Genomic DNA, 22,443 nt, shown 5'->3' on the forward strand with positions numbered 1-22,443 from the left:
AGTTTGCTAAAAATAGAAGTGAGAACTGTGTGATGTGGGATTCAGCGTGGGTTGCACAGGCCCGCCTGACACTGCCAGGGTACGTACATGCTTGTGCAGCCAGTGCTGAGACCCGGGCACTGCATCCTCACTTTTATTTTTAGCAAGCTAACTAGAGTCCAGCTAGTGTGGGTACATCTACACAAGCTGCCATTCACACTGCCAGCTGCAATGGAGAGGTGCCATAACCCACATGGCATGGATAACAGAGTCCGTACACCTGGCTGGAAAATGGACAAAATATCGTATAAATGTTCAAAATCATTTATAGTATTTCTTTTTAAAAAAAACATGAACTGTGCTTATATTAAAAAAAAATTCTCATTTTACAATGAGAAATGTAAAAAAACCCCAGATTATTCTACCACCATCGTCACATAGTGGGACTGTTTAAAAAAAATCACTTTTGAAAACTTTCTTATTTCTAAGGCAGTGGGGACTTATGCAGATGTGTAAGTGTTTGCAAGATGGGGGGCCTAAAGGATACATGGAAAATTTGATGAAAACTTAGCAAACCAACAATTTTTCGTAAAAAAATGCTGACATTGTAAGAACATTCAAAACATTTCTATTGTCTCTAAATGCAGTTTTTTACCTGTTCTGATTAGTAATTTGGTACTGTCTGTGGACCACCCACTATTGTACCACCCACAAAGTCCCTGATCTGAACAGCTTACAGTCTAAATAGACAAGATAGGCCCAGCGTGGAGGAAGGGGTAGAACCTACAGAGGGATCAGTGGGATGGTTTCCCAGCACCATGCTGGCATCACTATTTTTGTTGTTGTTTAAATTTTGTGGAGTGGGATTTGGTTGGGAGGGGACTAGCTAAGCCAAGACACCAGGAGAGGGCGGGAGTGGGACAGGGCAAGGGAAAAGAGGCTATGGAGGGCAGGTGGAGTGAGGCTGAGGTGCAGAGACTGGGAATTAGAAGGCAAGAGGGGCCAGGAGCAAACAGCAAGTCAGCACAGGACAGAGAATGTCTGGAGTCAGACCTGTAGAAAACATGCTCATGGCATCTGCCGTGCCTGCCAGTCCTTCCTGCGGTAACCACTGCGTGCTCTTGTGCCTGCTCCTGCCAACTTCAGCTTCTCTGGCCCCTGGGGCTGGCTCCTCCCTGGAAACTTTTCTTCTCCAAGCCCGCATGTCTCAGGGGAGTTGGGGCACTGCATAAAGTTATGATGAGGGTCACCCCTGCACAGTTCTGGGTCCTGAGGATGATCAGGAGAGGGGTGTTCCCACTATTCCCCTGTTCCCCTATGCGCCGATACTTGCTGAGATTGGATCTGTGTCTGACTTGTGCTCTTAGATATGCCTTAATAGTGCAGATAGGGCATCTGTATTGGGCCTGAGATAAGCGTGGTTAAAATGATTTGGATTGATTTCTCTTTCTCAGGAATGACAGTGAAAAACCTCCAAGCTTTTCAGGTGTTGCAGTCCATCTTCCAGAAAACCAGTGACCTGCACCTCTGTAGGAGAATCTTACTGGCTATAAAAACCATGTGGGCCTGGGACACAATGAACTTCTTCCTCCTGGAATGGACGCTACAGCCCATCTCCCAGTTCACTGACATTATCCCCCTCAAACCGCACCTAGTTCAGATACAGTTCTTCCAGCTGGTGGAATCAGTGGTGCTAGAACTGTCCTACATCCCCCATGAAATCCTGAAGAAGGTTGAGTGTTTGATAAAGGAGAACTTGGTGCCGTTCTGCACCATAGCTGCTCTGCGGTGTCTTCACAGCATCACCAAGAGGGACTTGCTCTTCACTGACATATTTAGAGACTCGGGGCTCTTGGGCCAGCTGCTGACTCAGCTGAGGAAGCAAGCCAAGATCTTGAGGAAGACAGGTACAGCTTGTTTCATTGGCAATGAGTGGTTGGGCAGGCAGAGTTGTAGGAAAGAGATCTACACTGAGCATGTAGAGAGGCCAGTGTTACATGCCAAGGTGCTAGAGTTTGTATGGAAGCTGCCTGGCCCTGGCTTAAATTCCTGATCTGCTGATGCCACACCAAACTAGTTTTCTCCTGAAATCTGACTCTCTCCAGTTCCATGCATCATATGACCCAGCTTATGGGCTATGCATCAGCCACAGGACTTAACCTCTCAGCAGTTTCGTCTCCAGTGGCAGCCATTAAAAAGGGGGCCCAAGTTACCAAAATTAGCGTTTCAGTTCATGTTCCTTGGGAGCCCAACGGGTTCCTGGGGAGCCCAACTTGAGAGCCTGGGCTTGACTTTCACAGGTGCTGACTATTCTCGTTTCCAGTTAAAGTCACTGGGCGCTGTAGCATTCAGCCCCTCTGAAAATCAGGCTTAGGTTGTCTCATCGAGGGCGCTGCAAATTCCCCGGAGCACCCACAGCCACTCCCAGAGTCTCTTCCTAGGCCCAGTTTTATCTTCCAAACAGAGAGGAAAACAAGGAGAGCATGTCCTTGGCTCCCTGGGGGTTTTCCCCTCCCCTTCGCTCAGTCCTTCCTGCTTCGGGCTCACTGCAGTAGGCTACTGACTGAGCACTGCCTCCCAGGGCTCTCCCCCAGAGGCCCTGTTCCTCACTGCTCCTCCTCCCAAGGGACAGTGGCAGCCTCTCCAAGGAAACTTACTGCTGTTCCTGCTCCCCCTTCCTTACCGACAGCCTGGCTTTTTATAGCCTCAGGTGCTTTTATAGCCCCTCTTAATTGGCCAAACTGGGCGCATCTGTTCTAGACAGGGGAGCCAGACTGTCTTCATTTAAAGGGCCAGTCACCCCGTGCCTGGCACTGCAAAAGTAAGGTATCCTTAATGAGAGGCCACAGCTCTAATTGTTACTGTCGCAGGCAGAAAACAAGGAATGCACACAAAGCACATACAAATCAGAGCAGGGCACCAGCTGTAACATTGGGGTCGAGATCTGGACTTCCAACGCCCCAAAGATGGGGTCATTTGGATGTGGGATTTGAGCTGGTCTTCTCTAATTATCAGGGCTAAAGATTCTGTCAAGTGATGGATTCAGATTTTGAACCCGCTTGGGACGGGGAGTTTGCCGGCCCACTTTCAATACTATGTCATAATACATGAAACAGATTACTTAGATATAGATTTCCAAGGAAAGAGATCATGGTTCCTGAAAACTCACATCCTGGTTAGGAGTTATGGTTATGAGTGAGCTTGTGAGTCTGTCTCCTATCTTTGCCTGAATGCCATTCAGCTATGTCAATTTTCTTGGCTGATTTCTAGTCTATAAACAAAGATAATAAAGGGCAAATGAGAACATGGCAGTGTGGTCATTGCATTAGTACGTTGGTTTTTAGAAATGTAAGGTGTCCTCTGCCATAGTGTATGAACTCCTAAAGCCCTTAGATAAAAAAACAACACATCTGACAATGTAGGGATTTGATCCTGGAAACACTTAGTTGTACTCGTGGGAACCAGGCTCTAGGTACAAAAGAAACACTGACAGGAAGGTTGGAAGCTGGTTTCACTACAGGGGCAGAGGTTGTTTGGGTGCTTTCATGGTGCGTTTTCAGACTTTAAAATGTTTGGCCTCCTTTTAAGTATCACCTTAATTTTGAATTTCCTGGGTTGGTAACAATTTGGTTTTTGATCACTACTATATTCTTTAATGTATTTTCATCCTTATGTCACTGACGTGCTCTGTGCCTTAATGAAGAGTTTTGTCTGGGAATGGAAGGAGGTTCTGATTATTCTGCCAGCTGAAAAGACAATATGGACATATCTATCATAGGTCCCTTTACCATACTGTCTGAGCACCTCACAGTCTTTACTGTATTATCCTCATAGCACCTCCGTGTGGTAGAGCAGAGCTATTATTTCCATTATACAGATGGGGAACTGAGGTGCAGAGAGACTGAGTGACTTGGCCAAGGTCACACAGGAAGTCTGTAGCAAAGCAAAGGTATTGAACCCAGGTCTCCAGAGTTCCAGGTTAGCCCCTAACTATTGGACCATCCTTCCTCTCTTTCAGTATTTTATCAGGTGCTGTAGGTTTCATGTAGACTGTGCCAGCATTCAAGGGAGTCATATTTGCTGAGCACTTGTGCTACGAGGAATTCTAGTTACCAGTAACCAGGTGTCTTGTGGGATATTTTGGGGGAACTCTCTTTGTTTTGAATATGCAGCCGGGACCCAAGCACCCTGTCTGGAGCAAGGCACTGAGAAAGAGCTAACCTGTGTGATGCTGAAGATGGTTGCTGCCCTTGTCCTGGGATCTGTGAGGAATGCTGGTAAGAGAAGGTGATGATTCAACTGTCACAGCATCGCCTCTGTGATACTTGGTATTAGATGGCCTGGGTACAGCATAGTAAGCACCCGACTCCCTTCTTCTGTTTGTATGTTTTATTCAGAAATCATGTTGGACAGCCAGGAATGTAGCAATGGCCATATTTGCATCAGGCCATTGGTCCATCTACTCTGGCTCCCGTCCTCCAGCTGTGGCCAATACCTAATGCGTAAGAACATAAGAATGGCCATACTGGATCAGACCAATGGTCCATCTAGCCCAGTATCCTGCCTTCTGACAGTGGCCAATGTCAAATGCTTCAGAGGGAATTAACAGAACACTGCAATTATTGAGTGATCCATCTTCTGTTGTCCAGTCCCAGCATCTGGCAATCAGAGACTTAAGGACACTCAGAGCATGGGGTAGCATCCCTGACCATCTTGGCTAATAGCCATTGATGGACCTATCCTACATGAACTTATCAAGTTCTTTTTTCAACCTTATTATACTTTTGGCCTTCACAACATCCCCTGACAACAAGTCCCAGAGGTTGACTGTGTGTTGTGTGAAGAAGGACTTCCTTTTGTTTGTGTTAAACCTGCTGCCTATTAATTTCATTGGGTGACTCCTTGTCCTTGTGTTACATGAAGGAATAAATAACACTTCCTTATTCAATTTCTCTACACCAGTCATGATTTTATAGACCTCTATCATACCCCCCTCTTAGTTGTCTCTTTTTCAAGCTGAAAAGTCCCAGTCTTATTTCTCTTTCCTCATATGGAAGCTGTTCCAAACTGCTAATCATTTTTGTTTCCCTTTCCTATACTTTTTCCAATTCCAATGTATCTTTTTTGAGATAGAGAGACTAGAACTGTGCTCGGTGTTCAAGGTGTGGGTACACCATGGATTTATATAGTGGCATTATGATATTTACTGTCTTATTATCTTTCCCTTTCCTAATGGTTCTTAAAATTCTGTTAGTTTTTTGACCGCCACTGCATGCTGAACAGATGTTTTCAGAGAACTATCCACAAAGACTCCAAGATCTCTTTCTTGAGTGGTAAAAGCTAATTTAGATCTCATCATTTTGTATGTATAATTGGGATTATGTTTTCTAATGTGTACTACTTGGAATTTATCAACATTGAATTTCATCTGCCATTTTGTTGCCTAGTCATCCAGTTTTGTGAGATTACTTTATAACTCTTCACAGTCTGCTTTGGACTTAATTATCTTGAGTAATTTTGTATCGTCTGCAAACTTTGCCACGTCACTGTTTACCCATTTTTCCAGATCATTTATGAATATATTGAACAGCACTGGTGCCAATACGTATTCTTGGGAGACCCTTGTATCTACGTCTGCACTGTGAAAACTGTCCATTTATTCTTGCCCTTTATTTCCTGTCTTTTAACCAGTTACTGATTTATGAGAGGACCTTCCCTCTAATCCCATGACTGCTTACTTGGTTTAAGAGCCTTTGGTGAGGGATCTTATCAAAGGATCTCTGAAAGTCCCAGTACACTATGCCCACTGGATCACCCTTGTTTACATGTTTGTTGACCCTCACAAAGGATTCTAATAGATTGGTGAGGCATGGTTTTCCTTTACAAAAGTTGTGTTGACTCTTCCCCAACAAATTGCGTTCATCTATGCATCTGATAAATCTGTTCTTTACTGTAGTTTCAACCAGTTTGTCTGGTACTGAAATTAAGCTAACTGGCCTGTAATTGCCAGAATCGCCTCTGGAGCCTTTTAAAAAAAAATCCACATTACAATAGTTATCCTCCAGTAATCTGGTACAGACAGTGATTTAAGTGCTATGTTATATACCAGTTAGTAATTCTGTAATTTTACATTTGAGTTCCTTCAGAACTCTTGGGTGAATACCATCTGGTCCTGGTGACTCACTACTGTTTAGTTTATCAATTTGTTAAAACCTCCTCTTCTGACACCTCAATCTGAGACAGTTCCTCAGATATGTCACCTAAAGGGAATGGGTCTGGTATGGGAACCACCCTCACACCCTCTGCAGTGAAGACAGACACAAACAATTCATTTAGCTTCTCCACAATGGCCTTGTCTTCCTTCAGTGCTCCTTTAGCACCTCGAGCCTCCAGTGGCCCCACTGATTGTTTGGCAGGCTTCCTGATTCTGATGTACTTATTATTATTTTTTTTTGCTGTTTAGTTATTGTGTCTTTTGCTAGTTGCTTTTCAAATTCTTTTTTTGACCTGCCTGATTATACTTTCACACTTGACTTCCCAGAGTTTATGCTCCTTTGTTTTCCTCAGTGGGATTTGACTTCCAATTTTTAAAGGATGCCTTTTTGCCTCTAACCACCTCTTTTACTCTGCAGTCTTGCCATGCTGGCATTTTTTTTGTCCTCTTACCATTTTTTTTTTAATTTGGGGTGTACATTTAATTTGAACCTCTATGACAGAGTTTTTAAAAAGTTTCCATTCAGCTAGCCAACATTTCATTCTTGTGACTGTTCCTTTTAATTTTCCTTTAACCAGCTTCCTCATTTTTGTATAGTTCCCCTTTTTAAATGCTACTGTGGTGGAGGCTTCTTTGGTATTCCCCCTCCCAAGGATATTAAATTTCATTACATTATTACATGCTTCAGAGCAGCAGCATGAAAACCCCCATCATCCACTAGGCCAAGAGGAAAACTTCCTCTTCATTTTTAAGGTTCATTTCCTTTTCTTTTCAAGGTTCATTTCCTTTCATTTCATTAAGTTTCTCTTAATAGTTCAGACATTATTACAACATGTTTAATTGTCTTACTGTAGTGCTTGCATGCCCCAGCTGAGATCTGGGCCCCATTGTGCTAGGTACTGTACAAACACTGAGCAACAGGCCCTGCCTGTAAGATCTTGGTCTAAATAGGCAAGACAGCCAAAGGATGGGAGGAGAAACTGAAGCACAGAGAGATGAAGTGACCTGCCTAAAGTCACCCAGTCGCTGAGTCAGGAATAGAACCCACGTCTCCTGAGTCCTAGTCTAGTGCTCTATTCACTAGATGCCAAGAAGGAACTATTTTAAAAACATACATATCTTTACAATTAGTGAGCCCCTCCCCCAATAATCCCTAGTTTGTCCCTAGTCACCTACTCTGTAGTGATACCCTGGGATGATTTATATAATGACTTGGTTGTAGACTAAGGAAAATAACACAGCAGTCCCTTCTATTGGATTTTCTTGCATGGTACCTGTTACCAGGTATCTACATATCCACTTAGATACTAGACCAGTTGTGTGCTGTCACTAGTAACTGGTTTGTGCACACAAACTGGATACTTTACACACACACTAGGTGTGTGCAATTGGAGCCTTGTGATAGTGCGCAGTTGACATGGAAAATTTGCCTTTGTGTTCAAAACCATATTGTGATTGGACATCAGTTTGTGCCCATATAACTGAGCATGGTTTAACTAACAAATGGCATCTGATTGATTCCCAGTTGTTATAAAAGATTATGGGATGGTACCATACATCAAGATATTTCTGGATGATGAGTGCTACCGAAGTGACACCCTCTGTATCTTGGAGCAGCTGTCAGTCATCAACACTGAAGAGTACATGAGCATAATTATTGGGGCCCTCTGCTCTTCCACTCAAGGGGAGCTGTGCCTGAAACTGGACCTGCTGAAGGTGATTAACATTGCTTCCTGTTTGCTTCGTTATCTGCTCTGAATGTGCCTGGTTTAGATGGCTGGTGGCTCCCAGCCTAATTACCAGCAAGAAGGTGAAGTCAAATTCAGGGGCAGAGTTAAGGTTGTTTGGGTGCTAGTTACTGAGTGTTTTAATCATTAGTGTGTGAACAGCCATTCCATACTGTCTTGAAAAATGCTTTGGAGAGTTAAAATAGATGGATAATAGAGAAATAACAGCTACAGAATTGCAGTGTACATACTGACAGGTTTCAGAGTAGCAGCCGTGTTAGTCTGTATTCGCAAAAAGAAAAGGAGTACTTGTGGCACCTTAGAGACTAACAAATTTATTTGAGCATAAGCTTTCATGAGCTACAGCTCACTTCATCGGATGCAATTTGTTAGTCTCTAAGCTGCCACAAGTACTCCTTTTCTTTTAGCGTACATACTGTTGAGTACAGCTACGGCAGAAGGAGAAAAGAGAGACAGCTGGGAGAGGAAGCTGAGACTTGCAAAGAGAAAGTCAGAGGAAGTGAACAGGGTAAACGTAGCAGCTGAGTTGGGTGTGGGGATGAAACAAATGGCTTGATTCAGGTTTCATTTGCAGAGGTGTAACTCCATTGACCTCAATGGGGTCATCGCTCACATATACCAGTGTAAATCAGAAAAGGATCTAGTTTCAGTTGGAGAGAAGGTGATAAAGGGGATGGAAAGAAATTTACTCATATTCTCTAATGCATTCCTAGAGGGTCTGATCAAAAATCCATAAAGTAAATCGTTGGGATTCTTTCCATTTACTCTGGATTAGGCCCTTGGTTGGCAAACTAGAAAGCAGCAGCATTGTGAGCATTAAACTGGGATTGCATTCCACACTCATTAGCTGGCCTTATTTGAAGTCCCCTCTTAGCTGCTAATGCAGCAGCTAGTCTTTGTGGTACAGTAACTGTGCTCATTAAAACAATCTGACAAACCAGGGGACAAAGCCCGTTGCTCTGACCTGAGCAAACAAACTTTTGCTGTAGTTTGTGGAGAAGTTAAGTGCAGCTCCTGAACTGATATGAGAACAAATGCAACTTTGATGTCTAATTCTGACAAATGATAACCATGTTAAAACATAATGTAAGCAAATTAATTTATTATCTGTGCCCTTTGGGACTGTGATTGTGTTATGCACAAATTCAGATTGATTTGCTAATATATATTTAGCTGTTAAACTGCGAGCCCAAATGTGATTAGCTCTCCCGTATTCCAGAGTGGCATGTGGACAATTATGAGGAATAACAAATAATGGAATGTGAAATAAATTCTGTTAGCTATAACTGAGTTAGGAGTTTCCAGCAGGCATCCAGTTGTATAGATTCAAGACAGAGGAATACTAACTCATAGGCGATTAAATTGTAACTGAGTTAGAGCTGGAGGAAATGTTGTTACTGCTGACCTTTCCTGAAATGTGTCAAAGCCATCCTGATAACTTCAACTCCGACTTATTAAATTTACTCCCTGTTCAGGAGTCTCTGCCTGGTTTGATACATTATCATGCGAAATTGAATGACAGTAATAAAGTCCCCCTTCCTACAGTTCTGGCAAGCCCTTTCTCATTGTAATAGCTCCTGTTGTAGAGAGATATTTATGAGAGAAATGCTTCTCCTCAGTGGATTTGGAATTAAGCCTCTCGATTTGAGAGGCTTTTCTGTGTGACTCTCGGCCAACATAAGGTTTAGTGCTCTTTGAAGTAGCAAGAGACAAACCCAAATGCCAAGTGTGTTACCTCTGTTTATCTTTTGTGGCTTCTGCATTTAATAAATTGCACAAGGAGGAAAAGTTAGGGATGGATTAGATGCAAATATACTGGGCCTCATTCTTCTCTCACTGATTTTTACACTCAAGATTATTCCAGTGTAAGTGAAGCCCGAATCAGGTCCAAAGTATCTCTGACTTACAGTGGAATGGCTTAGGTTTTAAATACATGCAGTGATACATAGCACTCATTTAGAGCCTGATACAAAGTCCATTGAAATCACTGAAAGACTCCTATCGACATGCGTGGCCTTTGGATCAGACCCACAGCACTTTTTGTCTCCAAAAGGTTGTACAAGCATTAACTAAGTTTGTCCCTGGGAGACAGGAAACTATTATTGCCTGTTTAGTGCTAGGAGAACCTACTCTCTGCAATATCTTTTGGACCATGTTATGTTGCTGGGTTCTGGTTAACACCTGATGGGCCATTACGGCTCTGTATGGTCACTCTATCCGTGCCAATTGAATGAGGAATATTTTTCAATACATTGGTTGTAGCCATTAGTAGACTCTGTTGGAAAAGTCCCATCAGCCTCTAGGAGTTTTGCTTAAACCACTTTAAAATAATCTCTGCTCTAAGGTATGTGGAATGCTCCGGGCTGGTTTAAGGCCTTGGCACTGTGGGCCCATGTCTATAGTGAGGTGATTACCCTGAAATCTCAGCTCTCACTTTTAGACAAAAGTAGGTTTCTAGCCTTCCTGGTTGTGAAGAAAAGCTCACAACCATGAGCAAAGTCTCTGCTGTGGTGAGCTCTGCCTGCATCTGCAGACAACCTGAAGTGATAGCTCAGAGACGGAGTGAACTGCCTCATGCATCTCTGTTGGGTATTCACTCCAAGCCCTGCTGCTCTGGGGCACCCCGCCAACCTGCCCCACCTCATCAGGGGGCTCTTTGTGAGTCAGGAGGAGATGGGTGCAGCTGCCCCCCCCCCCCAGTAAAGCAGATATACTCTGGATGCTGGGGAAAGCAGTGGGGGCACCTCTTCTAGTGCTGTTGACGTAGAGTTCCCTGTAAGAGCAGCATGAATCCTCCCTTCTCCTGGAAGTTGGCTACTCCTGGTCTCCGCTTTGTCCAAACAGGGTAGCAACAGGCCATGTTTAGGACTGGAACTTCGCCCGCTGGGTTGGAGCCTTGTAAGCACCATCCCCGAGTTGCAGGGCTGGCTGCATAGATGCCTTCGGAAAACATGTTAAAATCGCCGATGTTTGAGGTGGTTGAAAAACAGGCAGGAAAGTTTTGCAAAAATGTCATTCCTCCCGTCCCCCGCATTTTTGATCAACAATTGAAATTTCAGTGAAATCAAAATTCTGAGAGCATTGTCTAGTCCCACTTGGTACCGCAGGTGATGTGAGGTTGAATGCTTGCTTTGACTCCCTTCTCTCTGATGCCGCAGTCTCTCCTGAGGATCCTGGAGAACCCCAAGTGCCATTCGGCTTTCAGAACATGCAGTGGATTCAATGGACTCCTGTCCCTTCTCTCCGACATGGAAGGTGCGTTACAGGACCCACCGTCTGGGGCGTGGGCAGCCACGGGGCATAGCCCCATCATGGAGCTTGTTTTGTACACACTTCAGGGGATAGCCGCTGCTCTGCATCTAGACCCCATCAACAGTGACTTCTTCCAAAGGAATGGCCTCTTTGAGAAGCTGGCGGAGGATCTCGGCTCACTCGGCTGCTTCTGGACACAGGAGGGGCAGCAAGTCCCCGTGCAGCTCGAGAAAGGAAGGACGTTTGCAGAGTTCTTGAATGCAGCCTTGTACTCGTCAGAACCTTTCCCAGCATGGCTCAAGAGCTGCATACAGATTCTGAGTTTCCTTGACCATATGATCAAAGGGACCCTGCATCTGGAGAGCTTCCTCCCGGAGATAAAGCCTGCTGCAGAAGAACCACCATGGGATGTTCAGAAGGGACCACAAGATCAACAGGAGGGGCATGGTACTAGCTTCAAACAACTGGAGAATAAATTAGCTGCCTCCGACTACAGGGCATGGGCAGACCCTGAAGACAGGTAGGTCTTTGATTCTTTATTATAGAAAGACCCCAGCATCCAAGAGCAGTAATACTTGGGTGTTCTCTGGTGTCACTGAGGACCCCACAGCATTTTACATGTAGTAGTAAAATAAGCCTGACAAAGCCCCCTGAGCTGCAGGTTGATAGTATTATCTGCATTTTACAGGGAGAGTGGTCATAAACCGAGGCCCAGAGGTGGTGTGACTTGCCCCGGTCACACAGTGAGTCAGTGGGAGGGTCAGGAATCAAGCTGAGGAGTCCACACTCCCAGGCCTGTGCTCTAGCTGGCAGACAATGCCACTTTATAAAAGGTGAATGACTGCAAACATCGCAGCATAAATGTCTGTTTGACTTCAGAGGGACAAAGTGGGTGTAGCACAAGCGTGTCTCTTTTGCCAACAGAGGTCGGTCCAATAAAAGATCTATCCTCACCCACCTTGTCTCTGTAATATCCTGGGACCAATAGGGCTACAGCACTGCACATGATTGTTTGGTTCAGTGAGACAAGGGGCTACGAGAGCTTTTTGGCTTATCCCTGGGGTCTGGATTACATACCGGGTGATCTTTGAGAGTGATCCTGTGTCTTTGATCAAGTACCAGAGAAGGTCAGGGCTGCAGCCAGACATTCAGGGAAGGCCGGGAGATTTCCGCAGCACTTTGAAGGTCAGTTCTGTGTTTCTGGGTATCTTTTATTAAGTAGCGCCTTCCCGCAACGGCTACATTTTTTCTCTTAAGAGACAGGGGAAATCTCTGACAGTTTCCTGTGTCCCTGGCTGCAGCTCGGATCTCCCTGTGCTCTTACATACTATCCACTGTATTTCTGGTTGGAGTTAGAAACCAAGCGGCAGGGATTACAGAGCTGGTCATGTCGCCATGGAGGCATCTCCAGCTATCTTTAAATGTGACTTAGTCATTTTCCTTCTTTAAAGGCCGAACCTTGACGTCCTGACTCATAGGAAATGCTTATTGAAGTTAATAGGAACCTTGGTCGAGTAAGTGCTAAGTGCAGACTGGGTTAGCACCTCAGCATTTGGCCCTCAGTGATTCATCTGTGCATTATCTGAAGCTGTGTGAAAAATCCTTGTAGTTTTCCTTGGCCAGCTGGCAGAATTGCTTCAATCAGGTCACAAGAGATCCCCTGCTTCTCCCTGTTTTGTACTGAAGGTGGGATTCCCACTGGGGATGGGCCAGCTAATTCAGATGAAATGCTCTGGTGACTAAGCTGAGCGGCATATTCGCTAGTGTTCTTCCCCTGGCCTAGGAGAGACTTGGAGGGACCTAGGTCAGCAGACTAGGGGCTCGCTCAGGCTGGGCAGTGGGCTGAGCTGGGGCAGAGGCTGGGTGAGAAGCAGAGAGCCAAGCCGGGACTGGCAGCAGCAGGAGACAGGAGGAGTGACTGGCAACCAGGAGTCATGAGGCAACAGCTCTGGTTGGATGACAGCAGGACAGTGGACAGTTCCCCCTCCCCGATGTCACTGATGACATGTTTTGCGCACTGAGACGCACCAGCCTGTAGTTAGGTTCCCTTATGAGAGGGAAGGACTAGAATGCTTACTCCGGGACACTAGGCCTTAGAAGTGCCCCAGGGCAAAGCCCTACTTGGACCCCTCTCTAGTACTGCCTCCCAGGGTCTGAGTTAGGAACTGTGGGGTTGTATTATGGGACTCTGGCTGGATCAATAAGATACAAGTGGCCTCTGATTTTGGGTGCCTCAGCTTTTTGACAGGTTTCAGAGTAGCAGCCATGTTAGTCTGTATCCGTAAAAAGAAAAGGAGTACTTGTGGCACCTTAGAGACTAACAAATTTATTTGAGCATAAGCTTTCGTGAGCTACAGCTCACTTCATCGGATGCATTCATTGGAAAATACAGTGGGGAGATTTATATACACAGAGAACATGAAAGAATGGGTGTTACCATACACACTGTAATGAGAGTGATCAGGTAAGGTGAGCTATTACCAGCAGGAGAGGGAAAAAAAACCTTTTATAGTGATAATCAAGGTGGGCTATTTCCAGCAGTTGACAAGAACGTGTGAGGAACGGGGGGGAATAAACATGGGGAAATAGTTTTACTTTGTGTAATGACACATTCACTCCCAGTCTTTATTCAAGCCTAAGTTAATGGTGTCCAGTTTGCAAATTAAGTCCAATTCAGCAGTCTCTCGTTGGAGTCTGTTTTTGAAATTTTTTTTGTTGAAGAATTGCCACTTTTAGGTCTGTAATCGAGTGACCAGAGAGATTGAAGTGTTCGCTGACTGGTTTTTGAATGTTATAATTCTTGACATCAAAACTTCAAAAACAGACTCCAATGAGAGATTGTTGAATTGGAATTAGTTTGCAAACTGGACACCATTAACTTAGGCTTGAATAAAGACTCGCAGTGGATGTGTCATTAAAAACTATTTCCCCATGTTTATTCCCCCCCTCCCCCAACCACCACCACCACAGTTCCTCACACGTTCTTGTCAACTGCTGGAAATGGCCCATCTTGATTATCACTACAAAAGATTTTTTTCTCTCCTGCTGGTAATAGCTCACCTTACCTGATCACTCTCGTTACAGTGTGTATGGTAACACCCATTGTTTCATGTTCTCTGTGTATATAAAATCTCCCCACTGTATTTTCCACTGAATGCATCCGATGAAGTGAGCTGTAGCTCACGAAAGCTTATGCTCAAATAAATTTGTTAGTCTCTAAGGTGCCACAAGTACTCCTTCTCTTTCAGCTTTTTGAGCTCCCTTGAGCCCGGAGGAGATGGTGCATGGAGACATGAGCGGAGCCGTGTTCACCAGAGGCATCAGCAGAGGAGGGTGCTGAGCTCAGCAGCCAAGAGGCTTGCAAAGGGGGTGGGGAAACTTTCACTGCCACTGCCTAGGCCTCAGCTCTGAATGCTCTGCAAATAGACATGGGAAATCCAGCGCACACAGTTGGCTTTCCTGAGAACCTGCAGCTTCCCCTTAGCCGCTTCTCCCTTTTCACACCTCCCCCGTAAGAGGCTGCAGCCCCCAGTGCTCTTCTAGGTGGGGCAGGTCTATAGGGGGAACCAATGTGCAACAACCATGCGTGGCCTCTGAGGCCCCAACCTGCAGGCGAGCACTGAAAAGTTAGTAAAAAGTAGGTGCGTGGGGAAAGGAGGGGGTGAAGTCCAAGGGCCTGGTGACTTGTGCAGTCACTTCCCCGTGTGCCCAGTGGGTGTGAAATCCTGCTATTCTGATCTGGTAGTATTCCACGCCCGCTTTGCGCTACTATAAATGACTATAGAGGGTGCAGAGCCATGCAGGATTGGGCCCTTCAATCTCATCTGAAGTGCAGCCTCTTTGAGTGAGGACAAACTCCTTTGAAACCACTCCACAGTTCCATCCACAGGCTATGGCCTATGAGAAGATGTGGGGGGTTTCTGGCTCCAGTGCAAATGCCTTGAGCAATTTGTGTGACAGATGGGTGCTCTCCCTCTTGCGTTCCTGTGATTAGAGAGAATATTTTGCTGCAAGCTGTTTTAATGGACGCTGATCTCTGGGAACCAGATTGCCCCCTGCTGCAGAATGGTGGCTGCAACTGCCTTTCCATAGACTCGCTGAAGAGTCATTAAGCAAAGTTTCAACAGGGCAGCTCGCTTTGTCCCCAGCGCCCCCTCTGTCTTAGTTTTAAATAGCTGTGCCTCCCGACTGGATTTGGGATCAACAATGTGATGGCACCTGATGGCCTCGGGCAGGGCCATGCAGTGGGGAGAGGGAGACAGGGCCTTTCACAGGGTAGTAGTGGGGCGGGAGCTGTGGCCTGTTGGAGTGTGGTAGGCAGGGAGATGGGGCCTATTGGAAGATCATGGGGGAGGTAGGTAGGTGTTGTACTGAAATTGCTCTGAAAGGCCTAAAGAGTTAAAGGTGTTTATAAACCCTTTCACTGTCCAACATTAAACAGTGATAGGCAGGTAGGGTTGTCAAGTTTGGTGGAAGTTTTCATGGCGGTTTTATCCCATAACATAATCTTTAATTAAAGATTAATCTTTAATTCATGGAGACTCCAGGACAACTCTGGAGGGTTGGCAACCGTAGTGTTCGGGGTTGTTTTTAAACAGAGTGATTGGTTTTCCTCATTTATGTGGCAAACAGCCCAAAAGCTTTCATTCAGATTGAAACTTTATTGATTTAACACATGAAGGTAAAACTAGTATTTCTGTTGAAACTTTGGTGAGTGATTGTGCAAAACAAACGTCGTCAGACCTTATCAAAATCTGTTTCCTTTTGGAGTCAGAGTATCAGAGTCTTTTATTTTCAGAACTTTCCCTTGATGAAAAGCAAAGGGTTAATTTTATTACACCCTGGTGTGTAGAGGGCATTCATTTATCCTGCTCTTAACCAGCAGACAAACCCAAGGAGGAGGAGAGACAGGATAGAAAAGTTGGGGAAATACGTCTTGTGTTTGATGTTTTTGGAACTCTGGACTGCTGGTTAGTTACAAGTGGATGCTTTGGCTGGCAAGTCGACCATGAGACCTGCTGCTTTGACCCTGGTTAGTGATGGTCTGGTCAGGGTTGTTGTCTGGTTGGATTCTCTTTCCTTAGGCGAGGCAGGTTTGGATGAACACAGAATAGTTGACTTCAGGATTCGATGAAAAGCCAAGAGAGTGAGAGAGGCTAGGAGGAAAGAAACAGCGGGGCGAGAAAGTCACACAACAAGGGAAGGGAATATAATATAGGATCACAGGAGCCTTTGTGGTGCTGGTAATTTGATCTCCCCACTGATGGGCTGAGGAGTGGATGTCCTAATGTGATGACTTTCAGCACTCACAGGTGAAAACAAAGTTCATTAAGCAAGAGCAAGGCCAGCCGGCTTCCTGTCAGGAAGAAAGTCCCTTAGATGGGTTGAGATGAGTTGCAGTGCTGGCAGGTCGGGGGTCAAGCTGGGAGGGGAGGAAGATGAATTCTTTTTTTTTAAATCCCTCAAAGTCTCTTCTTAAGAACCCCAAAAAGGAGTAAAAGGTTTGGAACATTGTGTCCTCATTATTTTGTCCACCAATTAAACCCATTTCCATAAGGCCCAGCTTGGCATAGTAACTTTGTTCCCAAATTTTATTTTTGTACCAAATATGATTTCACCACAGTCCTTGACTTATATCAGTAGCTGTTTTCATTAGACTTGTACAGTTTCTCCATCTGGTTTTGTTGCACCTATTACAATAGTCATTTATTGAAAATAACTTGACCTATGTTTCATTGTTATTGTAACCTCTTATGAACGTTCACGTATTTTTTACAGCTGAGCTTAGGGTAACTTTGTAAGTCCAATAATCAGAACAGGTCTTTTGGATGATTGTGGGGAAGGAAGGGGGTGGGGCCCATTGAAAGATCATGGGGAAGGGGGGTTGTATGCAGACCTTGTAGGTGCAGTTCAGGAATGGGCAGAGATTCAAGCTGGTTCTTCTTTGTGCTCTAGCCCATCCATAATTATGGCACTGTTTGGGCACTTGGACAGCATTGTCAACCCAAAGCATTCAGAAATCATAAGTCAGGCTCTAAAAATCAAGAGAGAGGCTTAACATTTTTTAAAATCATGAATTTAGCTCTTTTTATATACCTCCTAGTGTTTGAGCCTAGCAGGGGCTGGTTTTCCAGTTTTTCTCTACAACCACGAGCGCTAGAAATGTCTTTCTTTTTTAAACGAAAGCTGAGTTTCTCATGTAATCACAGGACTCCGGGAGCTGGAGCTTTAAAAAGGCACCATATATTGATAGAATGGTGATAGTTGGTGACACTGCTTGACGTTGTCTCTTCTACAGTTTTGCTGGCAGGTTCGGTGTTATAACATCCCCAATCACAAGGGGCTCACTTTCTCCCTGGTGTAATGAATTCCCTTGATTCCAACTGCCTTATGCAGCAGATGAATTTAGCCGAAGGAGCACAGCCAAAGAATAAAAACTACAAATAATGAAATCCTGGCCCCAGTAAATTTAATAAAAAGAAAAGGAGTACTTGTGGCACCTTAGAGACTAACCAATATATTTGAGCATGAGCTTTCGTGAGCTACAGCTCACTTCATCGGATGCATACTGTGGAAACTGCAGAAGACATTATATACACAGAGACCATGAAACAATACTTCCTCCCACCCCACTCTCCTGCTGGTAATGGCTTATCTAAAGTGATCATCAAGTTGGGCCATTTCCAGCACAAATCCAGGAAAATTTAATAAGAGTTTTGCCCTTGATGTCAGTGGGGCCAGGATTTCACCAAAATTTTGTGTTTGTTTAAAAAAGGTGCCTCCTTGCTTGTTTAGCCATCAAACACCAGAGCCACATTCCTCCTTGGTGTATATGTGAAATCAGTGGAATTGCAGCATTTGCACTGGAGCTGACTTTGACTTATTAAGCTTAAAGAATAACAAACAAGTAATTTTTTTCTGCAAGCACTATTTAATCAGTATTTGCCTTGAGGGTGCAGTAATAGTCATTGGTCACTGTGGGGCAGTGTCCCACATTAGTCACTTTGCACTGGTCCGTTAGCATTGGCTCCTGGAAATGGTAAACAGGGTGTTTGTTAGATATTTTTCTCTTTTAGTTTCATTATAAAGGCCTTTTTCATTCCTATCCTGTTATTTATTCTTCCTGTTTTACACAGTGTGATAGTGCTTGCTGTTTTATTTTCACATCCAGATAGCGCTGGCAGACACTGTCTGAGTTTCATCCACCAGGATCTATTGGAAAGAACAGTGTATCTGATAATACTGTACAGCACCGTTCCCTCTAAGCTGTGCGCACGCATATAGATCCTAAACCCCGCGCACACAGCGGAACACCGCACGCACAAAAATTTGCACAGAAGCACAATTTGCACAGAAGAAATTTTTTGCACACACGGCCTGTCAAAAATTAGAGGGAACATTGCTGTACAGCCCACATCTTTCATCTGGCTGGAGCTTTGGTTCAGCTAGAAATTTGTGTGCTTCTCCAAACATCCTGAGCCTACAAAGCCTGAGCTAGAAATCTCATGAAAAAGCAGCTCTCTCATCATGTTACTGGAATGTCCTTCTTCTAGCCAGTAAAATGGCGTGAGTAGACTTCCCTGTGGATTTTGATGCTTCATTTTCCTCTCCCTGAATGGGCAGAGGCATGTGGCAAAAATGAAAAATGGTGGGGAAAAGTAAATAACCACAAACTCTTTCTCCCCGTCTAGGCAGGTTCTGAGTTGGTTTGATGTTTGGGGAAGGGTTTAGTTGCTCAGGAAGGCATTCTGAGTTTATTCACGCTCTGTACCTTCCCCACTTGCTGCTCTTGGTTTGGGGAATCCTAGAGATCTTGCTCAGTGCTGGATCCTAGGTTGTGATCTTGGGATCTCAGTAATAGAGAATGTGGCACCGGCTCTGGAGGCATCTGAGACTTTTTGTAGCTTACTCCTTCTGGAGCAAATTCTTCAAGTCTGAGTCATTTGAAAAATGGTTCTGCACACCTGGGTGTCTTTCGCGTCATGATCCACGAGGTCAGATTTGAGCTTTGGTTATACCTTTTGGTGCTTCTAGAGGGTGCATTTTGGTGGTGGTTCCGTTTCTGGCCATCCCAGGTTGCTGGTCCATTGGTTTATTTTTTAGCACTGAATCTGGTCAATGCAAGCAAAGAACAATGTGGTTGTCCGCTGGGGAACTGGCTCACCTTGTGTGACCTTGTCAGTAATGTTGTTACAGTTTCTCCTAATCTTTTTCCTGCAGGTTGGAAGGGGGAAACTGTGCCATTATACATCCAGGTGCTGTCTGTGTCATGGTGAGGCTGCTTCCAAAGCTCTACAAGGAGGAACACCCTGAGGTAAATCTCTATCTAGATGGTGCTTTGAGCCGTCTTTCCTCCACCCCTTTGACCTGGCCCGTGCTGTAAGTACCATTCACTCCTGTACACAAGCATCACTGAAATCAGTCCAGATAACTAGCAGAGAAATAGTTCATTGTTCTCATCGGGGCAAGAACAACAGAAGAGCTCTTCTTCCAGGGAGATCATAGAGCTAGAATTAATGGATCTTTACATTTAGGAAAGTAGTGCCCTGTGGGTTGATTAAAAACTTGCATTTATATAGCACCATTCACATTAAAGGATCTCTCACATCAGCTAGACTGTGTCCTTGGGTTCTGATCTGGTGCAGAATACAGCCCCTGCTGCTCTCTGGATACTCCCTGCAGCAAATAAGAGGGCTGCTAGGTGGAGGCTTGGTTCCATTCCCTCTACTAGCTGGCCAGAGTATCTGATCAGGCACGAGGGGATGGGGGAATAAGCTGCACCCTCTGGTCAGCAGCAATTTATTTCCCTCCCAGAGCAATAATGGAGATGGAGGGATTGATCCCTCTGTGTCCCCAGTGCTTCCCATGGCTAGTCATAAATGGGTCTGGTTATGCTCAAGGATCACTTCAGTCACCACTAAAATGCAGCCACCTCTGGGGCTGCATATGGCTGCTGTTTAACAGAGGCACAGCAGCTTACAGAACAGTTTAGTACAGGAAGAACGTCAAATCCATTGATAACCACAGGGGGGATTGAGGTAGAGTCGGAAGAAGACACCCACTTTGTCCAGGATAGCTGGGGCTAACGACTCTGCTTTTCAGATGAGTGGGTCTCTAACTGCCATCAAATGAACAATGATCAGAGACCAGGCTCCTGTCTGATTTGGATTGTTAACAGCCCGGTGTGTTCAGGAGTGCATGGATTCATGCTCTTTCTTTAGCCAGTGCAAGCAAAGCCCCATCTTTCAAATAAAGGGGCAAAGGACAGGTTGGTTAAAGCAGGAGGGACTTCTGACTTGCATTGGACTTTAGGGTCACATCTCATCCAAAAGCATCCTCTCCTAAATTAACCCTTTCTTATCTTTTATAGCCCCCATCACTGGACTATTTTATCTTCTGTGTAGCTAATGTATTTACCCTCACACCCTCCTGTGTGGTAGGGAAGTGCTGTTATCCCCATTTGACAGATTGGGAAACTGAGTCACAGGGAGAAAATGACAAGGTCATAGGTCACACTTGAAATCTGTGGCAGAACATGAATAGAACCCACGTTTCCCATGTATCAAATGGTAGTGCCCTCACTACTGGCCCCTCCTTCCTCTTTTTCTGCAACACCCATCCAACTACTGGCTGCGTCTGACTCTGTTTTGTTTCCAAGGCTGATGTGATCGCAGTGTGGAAGTTTAATGGAGAGGGTGGCAGATAGAGATGGGCAAGAACATTTTTGGATAAATTTTCAAGTTTGGGATGTGTACCTGCCTCTTTGTGGAGCTGAGGTCAGCTGCGTTACAAGGCCATACTCAAAACTCCCAGCGCTTCCTGGGTTAGGCTGAGGGGAAATCCAGCAAGATCTGCCCCTCCTGTAGAATTCTGGGATTCTTGCTGCCATCCCACCAGGAGCCAGGGAGTGCAGAATCACACAGTGGGGGGAGTGGGGAGACGGGAATGAAAGGGCACCATTCCATGGCCCAGGAAAGGGCTGGGTATGATTCAGCTGAGTCTGGGACAACAGGTCACCTTGGATCTTATCTTCTCCAAACAGCTTTACTGAGTTCTACTAGCAAAGTACCACACAGTCAACTCCCTGTTCTTCCTCCTTTTGAGGCGAATCAATTTCCTCCAGGCACATCTGATCTGTAGTGGCCTTGGATTGAGTCCTGGGGCCGGATTTTCCAAAGAGCTCAGGGACTGGTTTTCAGAAGCTCAGCACCCACAGAAGTGCTCAGCACCCACAGAAATGCTCAGCACCCACAGAAGTGCTCAGCACCCACTGAGCTCACTTCTCTGAACTGTGTGGCTCCAACTGTGGGTGCTGAATGCTTCTGAGCCTCTAGTTCCTAATATAAAGGGGCGGCCACTTACATGCTAGGGCACCACTGTGCTACCATAATACAAAATAATATATAATAATAGCAAATGTTATTAGTTGGAGGGAGTTGAGATCTCAGGGCTTTGCCTGGTTGGTCATTAATTGCTAAGAACCATCTATCTTGGCGGGAGTTAATGCCGCTGCTTTAAAAGCATGTGAATGTATTCAGTTAAGAACATATAAAGGGTGGATTTAAAGCCCTGATCTAACAAAGTAAGCTGCATATATGGACAGCTGCTTCTGCCACTGTCTTCACGGGTTTGCGGGGGGGAGGTGTGTGTGCGAGAGAGAGTAAGGGCCTGTGGTATGGGGATCTCTTTGCAGGCATCCCTGGGGGGGGATTGTGCTGGGAAAAGGAAAATGGGGTGGCACTCCTGTGGGTGTCCCAGGAGGCATGTCTATTCCATGTAAACTACATGGACTCCTTAGTAAAGCACGTATTTACAGAGGTGCTGCAACTTGGCATTCCAGCCATGTGCACACGGACTGACCTCCTGGTGCTAACTACAAACCCTTCCCTCCTGCAGCCTCCCACTTGCCACTGCAGAGGCCAGTGGCGGGCATAGTGCTCTGGGTGCAGTATACTCACTAGTGGCCACTGTGAGCTCTGCTCTATGGATGGGGTTAAAACTCTCTCACCCACTGGCTAGCACACAGCAGAAACCAGGGAGTTTCTCAATCCAGATATGCCCCATCTGGGTAGGTACTCCGCACTCCGCATCATTCTCCTAGGACCCAAGAGCCCACATGAGAGGGAATGGGCTTCCCGCACCTCACCTGTCCTGCAGTGCATCTCGTGCATGTACAACACAGCAGCTCTTGTTTGGGTCAACACTTGGGATTAGGGTGAGCAAATGTGAAAAATCGGGACGGGGGTGGGG

At 45.3% G+C, this 22,443-nt stretch overlaps 1 protein-coding gene across 1 annotated transcript in view; it reads left to right on the top strand.

Annotated features, from left to right (window-relative positions):
• WDFY4 (WDFY family member 4) overlaps window positions 1–22,443 on the top strand; it is a 228,012-nt gene that overhangs the window by 28,302 nt on the left and 177,267 nt on the right. Inside the window, exons 9-13 of the mRNA XM_074959629.1 lie at window positions 1,434–1,886; window positions 4,152–4,256; window positions 7,719–7,909; window positions 11,100–11,713; window positions 19,414–19,507. Of these exons, the coding sequence (XP_074815730.1) occupies window positions 1,434–1,886; window positions 4,152–4,256; window positions 7,719–7,909; window positions 11,100–11,713; window positions 19,414–19,507 (1,457 nt within the window). The remainder of the gene's footprint in view (window positions 1–1,433; window positions 1,887–4,151; window positions 4,257–7,718; window positions 7,910–11,099; window positions 11,714–19,413; window positions 19,508–22,443) is intronic.

Source organism: Natator depressus, chromosome 7 (assembly GCF_965152275.1).
Source record: "Natator depressus isolate rNatDep1 chromosome 7, rNatDep2.hap1, whole genome shotgun sequence".
In the NCBI taxonomy this organism is placed as follows: Eukaryota; Metazoa; Chordata; order Testudines; family Cheloniidae; genus Natator; species Natator depressus.